The sequence below is a fragment of the Choloepus didactylus genome, chromosome 1 (genome assembly GCF_015220235.1).
Source record: "Choloepus didactylus isolate mChoDid1 chromosome 1, mChoDid1.pri, whole genome shotgun sequence".
Taxonomy (NCBI): Eukaryota; Metazoa; Chordata; class Mammalia; order Pilosa; family Megalonychidae; genus Choloepus; species Choloepus didactylus.
The window spans coordinates 114,364,849-114,380,848 of NC_051307.1; the positions used below are offsets into that span (position 1 = coordinate 114,364,849).

A 16,000-nucleotide genomic window follows, 5' to 3' on the forward strand; every position below is an offset into this window, starting at 1 on the left:
GATGTGTGACTTTGGAATGAATACTTCACTTTCTGATCTCAGCTTCATGATTGTAGAGGGGGGATGTCAGTGGTTCCTAACACACGGGTGCTGCAGTAATTAAGTCAGTTAGTACAGGTGAATATTTAGTACTGTACAATGCCTGGCGCATTATAAGCTCTTAATAAAATTTGGCTATTATTGTTTTAGGAGTAGGGCTTTAGTCAGGGTTTAATGAGATGATTTTTATCAAGTTCTTAGCAGAGTGCTGGGTACAGAGCATACAGTAGGCACTCAATAAATATTGGGTCTTTTAAAATTTCTATTTAGATTTTCAACATCCTTTTCTTTATTTTCTTCCTTCTTTTGCTTACCTCATCAATGCTGTGCAGAATTGAATGTTTGTGTTCTGGGCTCTCCAAGCATCCAAGTTCAAAGCTAAATAAAATCTAGAGCCGTGGTTCTGCCATTTTCTGCAGACATTTTTAGTTGTCACAAAAGAGGGATGTGCTACAGCACCTAGTGGGTAGAGGCCAGTGATGCTACTAAACATCTTACAATGCAAAGATCAACATCCCTCCTCTCCCAAAAAAGAATTATCTCACCCAAAGTGGCATTAGTACTGAGGTTGAGAAACTGGTCTATATATATATATTCCCTGAATTTAGGTAATGCAGAAGACCTTAAAGTGGAGGACAAAATGAGAGTTGATGCTGAGCTTGGAGTTGTAAATAACTGACTAATTTAAAAAACTTATTCTTCACCCAAAAATAATTGTCTTCCCCAAGATTATCAAGAAATGGATATAGTTGATATAGTTGCTTATTTCGTATCAAACTGCATTTTAAATACACCCTCAAACCAGATGAGCATGTTTTGAAAATCCCTGGTGGCTAAAAGACGTTTTAAACTCCGGTATTTCAGCATTGAGGAATTCACAAACAACAACCCTGGTGAGTTAAGTCTCAGCTGCTGTTGAGGATTTCAGTGGCAGCCTAGTGGCCCGGGGAAGCAGGGGACCTGGAGCCTACTTGCAGCTCCCGGGGCCCATTAGCTGATTGCTCCACAAGGGCGTGTCAGCTTATCAGCTTCTGCAGCTTCAGTTAAAATGCTGACAAGAGGCTGGGTGCTGGGTTTAAAGGCTAAAGAAAAAGAATATATTAGAGAATGTGAAAATTTAAAAATAAAATCCTGTTCTCTCTTTCTGAACATGCAGACGACTTTATTGATATCCTTTTGCTTTCTTTTGGCTCAGATCAAATGTTCTCAGTAGTGACTTATGTATCTCAATAAAACTGTCCATCTTTTGGCAACTGTGGGAAAGATCATTATTTATGGTGAACTTGGGAGAAGGCAACATGAAAGGGAGAATGACCTTGGGAATCTTTTTTAGAGGCCAGGAATATCCTGAATATTCCTCATGCTGCATGAAGATCATGATTTTAATTACCTTCTGACAAAGAGCTAACTGTAGTTTTAGTATATATTCTTTTACTTAGAGGCAGGGGCTAACTGTGAAGACAGTGAAGAAACATTGGGCCAGGAAGGTGAGTCCAGTGCTTGGTGCCACTCTTTTCCTGGGAGCATTTGCTGATTCTAGAAGGGGGCTGAACAGGTATTTTTGACAGCTGTAGGGCTAGGAGCAGGAATTATCACTGAGGACGTAACAAGTCCTCTTCATTTGAGGTTGGCACTCTGAAGGAACACAGCCTAGTAGTATCGGCCAACCTCCAGTAGACAGGCCCTCACAGAGACTGCAACTTAGATTTGAACATCTCAATTTCTGAATTTGGATTGAGATGATTCTGAATGGCTGGTGCCCCCTGTAGCTGGCTGGAGCAAATGGAAATAATTTTTAAAGAAGATAACATCTTTCTGAGTTTAAAATTATTTACATAAATAAATTTTCAAATATGATGCCTGAAACCTAATAAAAATAATCAGGTATGATAAGACAACAAAAAAGAGAGGAAAAAAATAGAATAGGCACACAGGAACTTAAGATATTGAAATCATCAGACACAGAGTTTAAAACAACTATATTTTTATGTTCATGGATTTGAAGGATTTAGATTATTGCTTAAAACAATGGCAAAAACAACTCCAGTGGGTATTTTTAGTTTTAAAATTTGAACATTTAATTTAATTTAATAGAAATTAAAACTCAAAGGCGGGATTTGACAATAGATTTTTTCAGAGCTGAGGAAAGAATTTCTGAAAGAGGTAAAAATCCAGAATGAAGCACAGGGAGACAAAGAGAGGGAAAATACAAAAGGGAAAGTAAGAGAAAAAAGTGGTACAAGGAGAAGGCCTACTGTATGGCCGGTTGGTGTATCGGAAGGAAAAGAGGGAGAGAATGAGAGCAGAGATAATATTTGATGAGATGATCATTGAGAATACTCTAAAATTGACAAAGAACATCAACAAACAGGGAAAGAAGCCGTGGGAACACTTAGCAGACTAAATAAAAATAAATGTACACCTCAGCACATAGCAGTTAAACTGTAGAAAACCAAAGGAAAAAATATTCTTTAAAATAGGTGATGCTCACTTTCAAAGGAACAATGAGACTGAGAGCTGTTTGCTGAACACTAATGACACAGGCAGAAGACAAGGGAGTGTCATCAAAGTACAGAAACAAAAACAACTGCCAATTTAGAATTTCATACTCAGTGAATGTGTTCTTCAAGAATGAGAATGAAATAAAAATATTTTCAGACATGAAAACAGAGAATTCTTTAGAGCAGATATCATACTAAAAGAATTACTAATTAAATAAAGTTCTTCAGGAAGAGGAAAAATAATACTAGATGAAAGATCGGAGATGAAGGAATGAAGAAAAATGAAAATGGTAAAACATGGGGATACATCTATAGAAGAGAACCATAGTAATGTCTACATATGTTTAAAGTATATATATGGTAAACATGATAATAATATATAGGTTGGGAAAAGAAAATAAGTGGAGCTAAAAGTGTTTGAATGTCCTTGATAAGTCAAGGCTGCAAGTTGTAATGTCTACATGCTAAAAGAATAGTAAGTGAACAAATAACTTCCAAAAAAATAGAGGAGAAAATGGGATTATAAGAATAATCCAATGAGAAAAGGGTGGTATTTTCAATAAATGGACTAGAGCAAGTAGCTGTCCATATGAAAACAAAACAAAACAAAACAAAACAAAACAAAACAAAACAAAATAAAACAAAGATTGGCTCTTACTAAAAAATCATTTCCAATCAGATTGTACTTCAAATGTGAAAGGAAAAGCAGTAAGGCTTCTACAAGAAAATTTAGGAGAATGACTTCATGATTTCAGAGTAGGTAAAGTCTTTTTAAATAGGACAACACAGTGCGCTGAAAACAAAGGAAAAGATTGACAGAATTTGGCTACACTGCAATGAAAAATTTCCATTGAAAGACATCATTAAGAGAGTGAAAAAGCCATACAGTGGGAGAAAATATTTGCAACACATGTAACCAAAAGAGATTCATATCTAGAGATTAAAGAATTACTACAATGATCACAAAAAAGAAAAATCTGAATAGAAAAATGGGCAAGGGACTTTGAAATAGGCATCGTACAAAAGAGGATATCCAAATAGCCAATAAATATATGAAAAGGCATTCAACATTAGTCATCAAAGTCACATGGAAATATCACCATATTACTAAAATTAAAATTACAGATGATAGGCAGTGTTAGCAAGGATGCAAAGCAGAAGGAACTCTCACACCCACAAGGTAAGGCACTTGGGGGAATCATTTGGCATTAGCTACTAAACTTGAAGTTATCCATACCCTATGACCTAGATATTCTATTTTCAGATTTATATCCAACAGAAATATGTGGTTTATGCACCAAGAGACATATACGACAATAATCACAACAGACTCACTTATATTATCCCTTAACTGGAGGCAACTCAGCAAGTCCATCAACTGTAGAATGGATAAATAAAATGGCATATTTATACAATGGAATATGAAACAATAAGAAAATGAACAAACTACAACCAAATGGATGAGTCTAACCAACAATGTTGTATGAAGGAAGCCAGACACAAAAGAAAATATTCTGTATGATTCTCTTTATATAGAATCTATTCATATGATTCTATTTATATAGGCTAAACTGAATCACAGCATTAAGGATGCATGCTTAGGCAATAAAACTGTAAAGAATAATTAGAAAGTAATTGCCACGATAGAATAGTTGCTACCTTGGGCAGGTGGCAGAGACTGTAGTTCTTGGGAGGAGGCATGAAGGGTGTTTTGAGGTACAGGCAAATGTCTTTTACTTACATGGGGATTACATTGGGGATCTCTGGGTTAAATGTTTGAGCTGTACCTTTTCCTTTGCTGCATGGTTCTGCACGTGTGTTATAGCTCATAATTAAAAGCAAGGAAGTGGGGAAACAAACCAAACAATAACTTAGTACCATGATGAAACCAGATAAGATATTGGTTCTAAATGTATACGGGACATTCTATGATAGGTTCACTCCCTGTTTAAATAATGCATTCACATGGCTGTAGTGATAAAATGTCAAAACTAGGAAATGGAAATATATTCCAATTTTTGATGCTTATTCAACTTTGGCCAATTTTCAACTCAATGGAGATTCCAGAGTTTTATAGGCATTTGTCATTACAGGTCAGCTTTGATATAAAAATCTGACTTAAGGGAAGGTATTGAAAAACAAGCACTTTGAAGGAGAGCTAAATTTATTTATTTGTAGAGCAGGGTTAGGACTGGCATTGTTGTGGCTACCATGAATGAAAGGGAATCAGAGCAGATATTTTCAAACAACATTCTCTGAAATATCCATTATGTTGGGTCCTCAGAGATATTTACAAGAATTCTTTTAAGTTATTGTAACCAAAATGTAGGGTAGATTTTCTTACTTTATTTCAATACATCAGAACTTACTCCCTATGTTGTCGTGCCAAAGCTCCAAGCTACTGCATTTTTCAATAAATGTGTGCTGTATCATTTAAGTGCTAACAGTTGCAAAGAAAAGTTTTTTGTAAGAAAGATTAGAGTTCATGAGGCTTGTATCCTTATAAAAAGGGCCAATTGCCCTATTGGAAAAGTGGTATCAGATTGTCTTGGCATATGATAGAACTCTGGCCACCTAAATAATTGCTACCATAAACCCAAACTTAATATATTTAACTTAAAATTGATAATAGCAGGTTAGTTCTTCTGACACTTTACTGGTCATCCCAGACACTTTAAATGCACAATTTATGTAAAGCTTTAATACAACACACATATATAGGGGATCTACTCTGTGGACTTGAATATTTCAGTACTGGAAAATTCAGCATCTATGAACAGAATGCAGTTGGAGAAAGACACACACAAGTATACATAATAAGGCATATGGATAGGTAGTGGGAAACATAAAGAGACTCACACAGAGCTTTTATCTAAAGTTAGAAAGCTGGAGGAGCCCTTGAGTAGCCATTTATTCCATTCTGTTGCATCTAGGAACATCTTGCTTCTTAGCAATCTATTCTCTATTTCAATCTTAAGACTCTCCAGGGAAGAGGTTATCTTATAAGCAAAAATGACAATTTTGTTAATATGGGGAGGGAGGTATATGTGGAAGGGTTGAGGGACTCTATATTATCCAATCCGAATATAAATGAATTTTGGGGTAAAAGTGATGAAACAATTTGCATTTCTGCAATGAAAGCTTTAGTCTAGTTTTAGAAGCAAATTTCTACATCCCCAGAGAGAGCGATAGAAAGGTTAACGTGGAAAACCAAAGACTTACTAGCTACTTGTAATATGGACCTTATTAGTCTCCCCAAATAGAGGGGAAACGCCTTTAGCAAACAACAGTAATTTTGACCATCGATCTAAGGTCTCCCCTGTGCCAGGCACTGTCCTCAGCACCTTGCATTCTCTGCTCTAATCTTCACTTTGACCAGGCAAGATACCCACCATTATTGCATTTTTCATAAAAAGAAGCTGAAGCTCAGAGAGTTTGAACTACATCCACAGGGTTACAGAACTAAGTGACAGTGACCAAGGAAAAGCAAGATACAGTTTTACCCAATGGCTCCGAGGTTGCTGATCCATCCCTGGTTTCCAGAGGGAGCAGCTTTTTGGCTACTTCCACTCTGATGTGCTATACATTTGCTTTGAAAGACTCAGCCTATATGTGTATAAATATGGATATGATATTTCCCTCTCTCAATGGAGGTAAAGGCTAAATCTGCACTTTCACAAAATGGGAGGGGGAATGATTTGTACACAACAGGCACGGAAAATAAATGTTTCCCAGGCAAGAGTCAAATAAGGAGCTCTGTGAATGGATGGGGCAGGGCCTGCTTCCTGGTGGCATTTTTGTTTGAAATGCTGGCAAAGGGGAACTTCAGAGAGAGATGAATCAGGCCTGGGAGTGCTGTGGGCTGACCAAAAGGCAGTGTGCTCCAAGTGCCTACCTTCTGATTGATTTTCATTGTCTCTTCGGTGTGATAGAGAAGGAACTTTTCCCCGGAAGAAGTCAGGTTAACATACACCTGGAGGCAGGGGTACTGAGAAAGTTTCCAGCAGTCTGGACCACAGCTGAAGGAGCAATTAAATGTTTCTGTAATGGAGGCATTCAGCAAGTTGCACTGAGACTCTTCCGTCCACACACTGTAGAGAAAGGGACGAGAGAGTTGACACAGGCCCAAACAAAGGCAAGGAAGGTGTAAGGAGAGGGCTACATTTGTCAGCTCCTTAACCAGCAGAGTCTTTCTCTCATCCATAACACATTCAATTGCAATTTGGCTCTGTGCATAAAGTTGATGCCTTTAAATAGAGCAGCTTTAGGCAAATTACAGAATAAACATAGAAAAACTTTGCCTGGCACTTGGAAATTTTTCAATGCCTTCTATTGGGTCTAGTGTAATATTTTCCAATGCCTAGTTTAAGTTAGATTTTTATTTTTTTGCCTTATTGAATTCACTAGTAAGCATAGGCATCTTTTAAAATCACAACCTATACTCTGTATTTCCCCACTGGAAACAACTCCCTGCCACGCCCCAGTCCTCACCTCTGCAATGTTCTGCTTTGTAGTCTCTTCTTTCCAATCCCTCTCCCCATCTCAGCCCAGTTTGTAGGCAGAGAAGGTATAAGGGACAAGAGGAGGGAAGAAGGTAAAGGGGGAGGAGGGGCTTGAGGTCGTACTTGACAGATGGGAGGAAAGAGATATATTTCCTTAAGGTCTTTCTAATAAGGGAGAAAAGAGAACTCAACCCTTGGATGATTCCAAGAACAGTCGTTGTTGCACAATTCTCCACCCCAATGGGTGCGTTACCTATGTTATCTCCTTTTGTCTTCCCAGCAAAAAGAGGACAAAACTATCAGCAAACTATCAGCAATTCTGATAATAGGGTATTCCTTTTAAAGGTGAGTGAAGGTCAGAAAAATCAAGTTGCATACGCAAGTGCTGGATATTGTGATTCCACACAATCCTGTATTTCTCTAAGTCCCAGCCAGGCTCTTGCCACTGTGCCAAGCTGCCTCCCTGTGAGCATCAGGGAAAAGAAACCCTTCCATGCAGACTAATGGGTTAATATCTGCACCCTGGGACATTCAACTAGAATGACACTGAAAATTTCCAGATGCCTGCCATTGGTCAGCTTTTCGTTCTAAAATACTTATAATTTCATAACCAAGGGTAACATTTGTAATTAGAAAGTAACACACCAGCCATTGGTATTTTGCTTCTGGGTGCAAGCTGATTACCATAGTGATCGGAAAACAACATGCTTTCTTTGTGGTTTAACACTGCTTCCTTCTGCTGGACACTCATGGGCAGGAGCTCCTCTTGCATGTGTGAGGTTTTATGCTAAGAGGCAGGATACTAGACCTGACCCCTTCTGGCATGGCAAATTGTATTTTCCTGGGACAGGGACCATCAGATTTTAACTATGAGGAAAAAGATCTTAGATGGTTCCAAGAAGATGTGAGGATCTGAAACTTGGAAGCAGAGAATGCTTGGGGTCTCAACTTGCTTTTTATTGAGAGTGAGCACAGCTGAAGGCCATCAGAGCCCAGAGCCCAGCAGCCGCAAATGTGAAAGATGATGCCTTAATAGCAAATTACTGTATTTCAGCTAGATGTTGCTTCTAAAATGAAAGTATTAATTTACATGGAGAAGTGAATGCCACAAAATGGTCTGATTCTCTTTTGGATTGAAACCTCAAATTTTCATTTGAAAGGGTCTTGTTTCCTTAAGCAGCTGTACTATTGTGCTGGGCTCTCCTATAAAGTGGCAGTGTCCACTTTATAGACAACAGCAGGAAAGATGTCACTGGGATTTGTCACATGACTTACTTGGAACTATCTCACTATTTATTTGCCTCCAGATCTAATCAGTGACACTAGGGTAAATAATAAATGACAAGGGTTCAAAAGATGTTTTTCTTTTAAAGTTGATCCATACTGGTGTTTATCAGCCTTGATGCTACATTAGAATCATAAGGGGGACCTTTATAAAATACTAGTGACTGAGTCCTACCCCAGGCCAATTTAATCTGACCTCCTGGGGTGATGATGATGGGGTCTTGGCATTGGATGTTCTAACGTGCAGTTGAGAACCACTAGTGTGTAGGGTGATGGTACAGAGGGGTGGGGTGGAAAAGGTATGAGGGTGGCTCTAGAATTAGTGGGATGTCGTTTTGAATCTCTGCCCTGCTATCTGCTAGAGCTGTGAGACATTGGGCAAATTGTTTCACTCCCCTGAGCCTCAGTTCTGCCGATTTTATAATGAGCATGCAGGTACTTTATAGAGTCGTGAGAATTCAATTAAGTAATGTATGAAAATTTCCTGGCATGTAGTAGGCATTTACCAATAGAGTTATTTTTATCACTACTATTAGACAACACTAGTGAAGAATTATTAGGTGCCAAGCACTGTTCTACGTTCTTATCAGGAATGAGGGCAGGGAAGGGGACCTCAGGGTGAAGTGATGGGGAAGAGGGAAATGGGGAGACAAAGGGCGGCATTCCCACCTCCCCGTGACGTTACCTCTGCATGTAAGAGCGGAGAAGTGTGATTCCCAGCAGAAAGTACATCATGATGGAGCACACCATCATGGCCAGTCCCAGGAGAATGGCCCGGTCTTCTCCTGCTTTCAGCGCTGTGACCGTTTTCCTTTTGTCCAGGAGATCATGGTCCCTGATTTTTTGGTAAATATTTCTGAGGTTGAAAATAATACAGTTTTACATGAAGTATACAGTTAATCAGCAGTCCCCTACAGAGTGGGTCAATCTCTGCCCATGCTTTCCTAGGAGCACGGAGGCCTAAAGGAGCCCTCCAAACCTACCTGAGTGTGCTCAGATCCTACAGACCCTGCACGTGACCCCTCACGTGCACACATAGGCACACACACCCATATGCATATCATGCACAAGGAGAAGCAAGCCCCGCCTTCTTTATCTTGGAACCCAGTTCTAACATATTCTCTTTCTCCTTCTCTCTGATTCTAAAACAAGGAAGCACTCCTTTCAACCTCCCCCCCGACACCCTACCCCAAAGACTGCTTTGTGCTTCTTGCCTTTGCCATTTATCCTCAGCTGGTCATCATTGATCTTTTTTATAATCTCTGAATCAATGGAGCATTAATCCAAATAAATTGTAATATACATCAGGAATCTATCAACTTAATATCTCATTTCCCTTCAATAGTAATACATATAAGTTATTTTGGTTAATGTTTTTCTCAAGCTTAAGGGCTGCTCAGGGCTCTGTTGGCTTAGATTTATAAACAATATGAAGACGTGGAGTGGTGACCCAGCTTTACCTTCTCATTTGTGGGAAACTTCAGTGAGTTTAGAAATGTGTCAATCTAATCAAGTCCAGACTTCATAACTTTGGATACTTTCATTAATATTTTTGTTGTTTATTTGAGAACTGCCACATAGGGTTCAAGAGAAGATGAAGCAGGAATGAAATTGTCTCCTGAGTTCCAAACCTGATTTCATGGCTTACTAGCTGTGTGGTCATGGACAAATTCCTTAGCATTTCTGATCCTGTTTCCTGCAAAGTGGAAATAATGTTTGCCTTACTCATAATGATAAATGAGATGACATATGTAAATCACCCAGGAAAATGAGTGACATGAAATAGGTATTTACTAAATGTTTCCTATCCCTTTTTCAAAACTGAGGTGGGGAGTCACAGCTCAATGACATGAGCATCACAACATCCTAAAGTTACTATAATTCTCCAAAGACATTGTCTAAATGACAGAATGGCAAGGATATGAATAGCATACAAATCCTGGGAGTGGATTTGCAACAAGGTCTGGAGGGAAAGTCAGAGAAGAAATGAGAAAACACTTGGGTGATTGTCTGTAGATGTGTATGAGACCATGTATGTGCTTAATATATTTCCGAAGTGTTTTAGGGTAAAGAATTTATTAACCTTGTCAAGAGTGTACAATTAACTGATTAACAACTTCTTCAACTTATTCTTTCTTCTTCTTGTTCTCCTTCTCTCCTTCCCCCTCCTCCCCCTCTTCCCGCCTCTTTCTCTTTCTCCTCCTCCTTCTTAATTTGAAGTTCACCTCTTGAGGTAGTTAATACAAATCTTACTCTTTCCTTGGGAGTGGATCCATTGCAGTGGGGAATTCATTGCTAAAGACAGACTTTTGTTCCTCATCTTTTCATGGCCACATCCTTCCTGGCTCCCTCCTGCCCTCCTAAGTCCTACAGCTCCTCACTCTTGGATGTTCATTATCCTCATTTCCAGAGGTCCTGGAAACTCACATCTTTTATTATTCTCCGTCTCCCAAACTCAATGCTCCTGGACTAACTGGCCTGCCCTGCTTTGGGCTTCCATGGACTGGCAACCATGCCCTCCAAGTTGCATCATTCTTTTCTGAGATTCTCTTTGGAAATGGGAAGGTTTATATCAAAGCTTTTTAAACTTGACCCTTAATAAACATGAACAAAAAATTTCAGTGCCTGTTAACAGCTAAAGCCAGTGGGCAGGAAGACTTCTGAAGCAGGAAGAGATAGGCTGAGCCTGGGTGGTTTCAAAGCCCTGCTGTAAAATAGTAATCTGATGTCATTTTACATTATTACTTATCAAAATGTATTTAACTCCAATGGCTTCCATTGAGATTTGCATTTCCTGCAAATGAAAGCCAGCAAGGAGGGAGCATTCCTCTCACAATTCCAGGGTATTAGGCTGCCACACAGCATCATTTGAGCAGTCTATACCCATAAAAGATACGCTGCAATCTGTTATATCACCAGAACAAGGAGCTTATAAAAAATGATTCAAGTGGGTAATTTAAAAAAAAATCACAATTTGAAAATGGTTAATAAATATTGCTCATGTACTCTGGTATGTCTAGACGAGGGGGAAATAATTGGCTTCCACAAGCTCAGAGGCATCTGGGAGAACGGGAAAATGAAAGTGGGTTGAGTGGGGTAGGCCATATCCATGCAATTCATCAATAAATGATTATTAAATAAATGGGTGAATGAAGAAATGAAAAATTAGGAAGAGCAAAGAGTTCAGTTCAGGTCTACACAATTATCTTCAGTGCTGGGGATATGATCCCTGTCCAATAGGAAGACAGACCAGAAAATAAATATCAATATAGAATAATAAATTCAATGACAAAACTATTTCCAGTGTTATGGCTGAACAGAGGAAGGAAAATTTTCCCCAGCTTTGAGGGAGTAGGACTGAGGTTAGGGAAGGCTGACTGAAAGAGCAATGCCTTAAACAGAATCTCAAGGTTGAATCAGAGTTAACCAAGTGCAACAAGGAATCGAAGGTATTTCAGACAGAAGGAATCACAGGAACAAAGGGATGGAGACATACAACTGCATGGGGATGTGTGTGTGTCAGAAATGACAAGCATCTTAGTATTACTGGGATGAGTGTGGGGCAGATGAATTTGGGAAGGTAGGTAGGCCTTGAAGTGTTTTGTGAATCATTCTGAAGAATTTGGTCTGTGTTGTGAGTTAATGGAAGCTGTCAGGGGGTGATATGATCAGAAGTGAGTTTCAGAATGATTGCTTTGGCTGCAGTGTGGAGATGAGATTAGAAACAGGACAAGACTTAAATCAGGGAGAAGAATTAGAAGGTTGTTCTGTGATGTTGGCAAAGAATGATGAGGGATGGATCTAAGATGGAGGTAGGATGGATGGAGAGAAAAGGATGTATGGAGAAATGTCTATGAGATAAAACTTCAGGATTTAGTGGTTGATAGAATGTAGGCAGGACGAGGAAATGAGAAAGAGGGTGTAGTTTAGACTTAGGCCCATATCCTTGGCTTGACTGACTGGGGAAATGCTGGAGAGTATTAAGGAGGGATCCTTCTTTTCCTGCTCTTCAGGATTCCAAAGAATGGCCTTTTGCTGCCCTCACCAAGGAGGGAGACCCTGGTTCTCCATTTATAGACTCTCTTCCCACAGGGTACTGAGTTCAGATGGAGGAGAGACTAATCTGATGGGTGAGACAGGCCAGAGCCTGAGAGCCAGGCAGCCATATTTATCTGAGTTTGAAGGTCATTGCTCATGTGTAGCCCAACCTTTTGTTCGTTTGCTTGTTTTTTGTGCATTGCCTTGGATTTGCCTTTGTTCAGGTGTGTTGTGCCTTGGCCTTCCAGTCTCCAGGTTGTAAGCTCCAACTGGGGAAGGCTGCGTTCCCACCTTGAAGCTGAGTGGGTTAGTTAGGTGGTGCCTGCCATTCCAGTTGTCTTTAATGAAAAGAGGAGGAATGCAAGATGCTGTATTTTGGGCCTCAGGCCTGAACATTATCCTTCCAAACAGCAAGTCTTTTACCGTTCAAGCAGTCATGCAATTTGGGGGTTACGGAGCCACCATTAACAGAGGTGATATTTGATTTTCCTTTGTCCCTTTCTGTCTGTTCTTTCTGAATCTAGCTGAAAGGGAGTGGGTTGGAGGTTGGTGGGGAGAAATGAGAGAATGAAGGCTAGTACAATCACTGAAGTGTAGAGCTCAGGAGAAAGAATAGGTCTGGGGTTTAATTACATATTCAGTTTTGGATATGTGAGATATCCAAAAGTTAAGTGTAGAACATGAATTTGCATTTATGTTTGAAGCAATGTCCTGACAAGCTAATATGTTATAGCTTTGTTGAGGTAGTCTTGGCTTTGTGGTGAATCATGAATCAATATGATGGATATAAATCAACATTTATACATGTTGACAGTAACATATAGTAGATATGTGCACTATCTTTGTTATATATACAGGGAATATTCTGCTCCAATCCTTTAGGGGAATGGGAGTTATTAACAAATCTACAGGGCAAATTCAAGTATAACAAAAGTGTTTATGATAAATATCTTATATCACAAAAGATTTTCAATTGTCCAGTCAAACTTCATTTTTCCCCCAAGCAATGGATAACACAATACAATTTTACTCCAACCTCCAAATTTGGATAGCTTCTTAAAGTTTGATATCATACCTAGTTTATAATTCATAAGCAAATTATTCATCAGACTATGTATATATAAACATGGATATAAAGAGTAAAGTGTATAAGAAAGATTTTGTCCTTGGCCTTCAACTATTTAAATGTGGATTCCCGTTAGTATCTGGCCTACAGGGAGAAAGGTTAAGGTACTGTAAAGGTCAATTATTAATTCATTTGTTCAGTCATCTGGCCAACATTTTTAACTACTCATAAGATGCAATACACTGATAAGTTCTGGGGGATAAAAAGTGAGTAAGACAAGTCTCCTGAGAGAGCTGGGTGAGATACCAAACTTTACGATGCATTGTGATGTAACGGATTAGAGGGGAGTGCCAAAGGGAAGCAAGCCAACGTGCCGAGGATCAGTTTGCCAAAGGATCAGTTACCAAAAGCCAATTTATTGAAGAATCAATTAACCAAATAGGTAATTTTCCCAATTTACTACATTTATGAATTTAATAAAGACTTGTTTTAAGGAGTATTGTTTAAATATAGTAAATGCATATGAATACATTCTTATGAATATTTTAGGACTATATTTTAAAAACACATTCAATCATAAAATGTATGTTTCTTATGAATATATTCTTTCTAGCAGAATTTTAATGTCTTTTGTTCAAAGCTAAGTTTCTTAAGAAGGGTTAGTCTCTCTATAAATAATATTCTTGAATGTGTGCGAATATATTCTTTTAGTAGAGATAGCAAAAATTCAGCATTTCATCTTTTAGTTTTTTACTGATTTTTTTCAAATCCTTTTTAGAGTCATTCTCATTTTGACAGCATTTTTATCATCAAGATTCTTGTGGCAAATTTCATGGTATGACTACTTAGATGAATTTGCCATATTTATCAATATGCCAAAATTTTGTTTCTTTTAACCATTCATAAAGGTTATAGTAATTCATTTTGGATGGGAATTTTTTAACAGCTTTGGAAGATTTCTGTGAAGTTTTATTTGAACAGTTTTTATTTTGTTCTTATGACATCAGTTTATCCTTATGACAGCATGTTTGTTTGTCTCTGCCCTTACCCGGCTCTGTTGCAACTTGAGGGATCTGGGTATGAATGGCGGGACCCTGCACTAGTGGAAAGTTGGAAAGGAGAATCAGCACAATGCACAGACTGGCCAGCTATTCCAGGAGAGGGGGAAAATTATGAGGCAGAGAGGAGGGGAAAGTAAAAGTCAGAGAGAATAGGAGGGTGTGGTGGGGGAAGCAGGGTATATAGAGAAGGGATGACTGGGGGCAAAAGGAGTCTGAGACACAGAGAGGGAAAGACAGGGGACAGAGAAAAGTAGGGGAGAGTCCAAAGCCCCAAACCTGGGTCCCCTGTTCCCACAACTCTTTTGCTCCCTGCAAACCCATTTAAGATAGATTATTGTAGAATTAATAATTGTTCAAAGTTTTTGGCAAATAGCCAAATTTGATAAATTCATCAAATTGACTGATTGACTGGCAAGTTGACCCTTTGGCAAATTGGCTTCAGACAAATTGGCTATCGCTGTATTGGCACTTCTTTGAAATGGGCGGTTATAAAATTGGTGCTATATAAATTGACCCAGGGCCATGATTAAAAGCATTTATAAGTCTTCTGGTTGGGGGTCATAACTTGATTTAAGCAGCAATGATTAAATATCCTACGACTGACTTGAGAGTCTTGGATGAAGAAATAATTGATAAGGGAAAAGAGAATCCAGGTAGAAGCGTGAGAGAACAGGGGTGGTTGAGTGTGGCCAGAGTCCAGGATTCTATGGGTGGGGACCGAGGACAATGCTCTGGTAAGATAGGCAGGGACCAGTGATACAGGGTCTTGTGTGACTCGAAGTTAGAGGGACCATTAAAGGAATTTAAGCAAGAAAGTAATATGAAAGATTTGTACTTTAGAAAGATCACTCAGAGACCAATTCTGAAGCTCCCAGAGTTTTAGACGTTCCATAAAGGGGGATGGAAAGAAAAAGCAGTGGCACTGGAGGTGGAGATTTAGATCTGGGTATCATTTGTGCCCAGAAGTGATAATTAAAATGCTGGATTTTAGCAAGACTCTCCAGGTAGTCAGAGAAACAAAAGACATCTAGGATATTAGAATATAGAAATGCAAGAAGACAAATCTGCAAACAGTATTCAGGAGGAACTGTCACAGAGACACCTGGAGGGTGTGGTAAAGAGAAATAAGAAAGATTTGAATCATTAAGTGAAGAATTATGTACGTCTAGAATTATTTGTATGAGAGTGCTTTAGGAACCCACACACACAACACTCAACACTCTACATATTTATATTTATGCATCTCTCCAACAATGAACTTTGAACTTCTCAAGAGTTAGAGCCAGTCCCACATTCATCTTTGTAGGCTCAGTCTCTTGCATTGAGTAGGCTCACAAAATATTTTCCTTTTTTAAAATATAAAAATATTTTACTTTTGAGAAGTATTAGCTTTATATGGAACAGATTATTTGGATTCAGTGAATAATGGTAACAATAAATAACAAAAAGTAACTAGAATAATTCATTATATATGGAAATAAAAACATATAGTTCTAAATGACTCATGGG

General features: G+C 38.7%; 1 protein-coding gene across 3 annotated transcripts in view; it reads right to left on the bottom strand.

The window, feature by feature from the left end:
* Positions 1 to 16,000, bottom strand: part of KCNMB2 (potassium calcium-activated channel subfamily M regulatory beta subunit 2) — a 273,702-nt gene that overhangs the window by 11,636 nt on the left and 246,066 nt on the right. For all 3 annotated transcript variants that reach the window (XM_037824169.1, XM_037824254.1, XM_037824309.1), the window contains 2 exons: positions 9,012 to 9,182; positions 6,436 to 6,631 (listed from right to left, as the gene is read on the bottom strand). In XM_037824169.1, the coding sequence (XP_037680097.1) occupies positions 6,436 to 6,631; positions 9,012 to 9,182 (367 nt within the window). The remainder of the gene's footprint in view (positions 1 to 6,435; positions 6,632 to 9,011; positions 9,183 to 16,000) is intronic.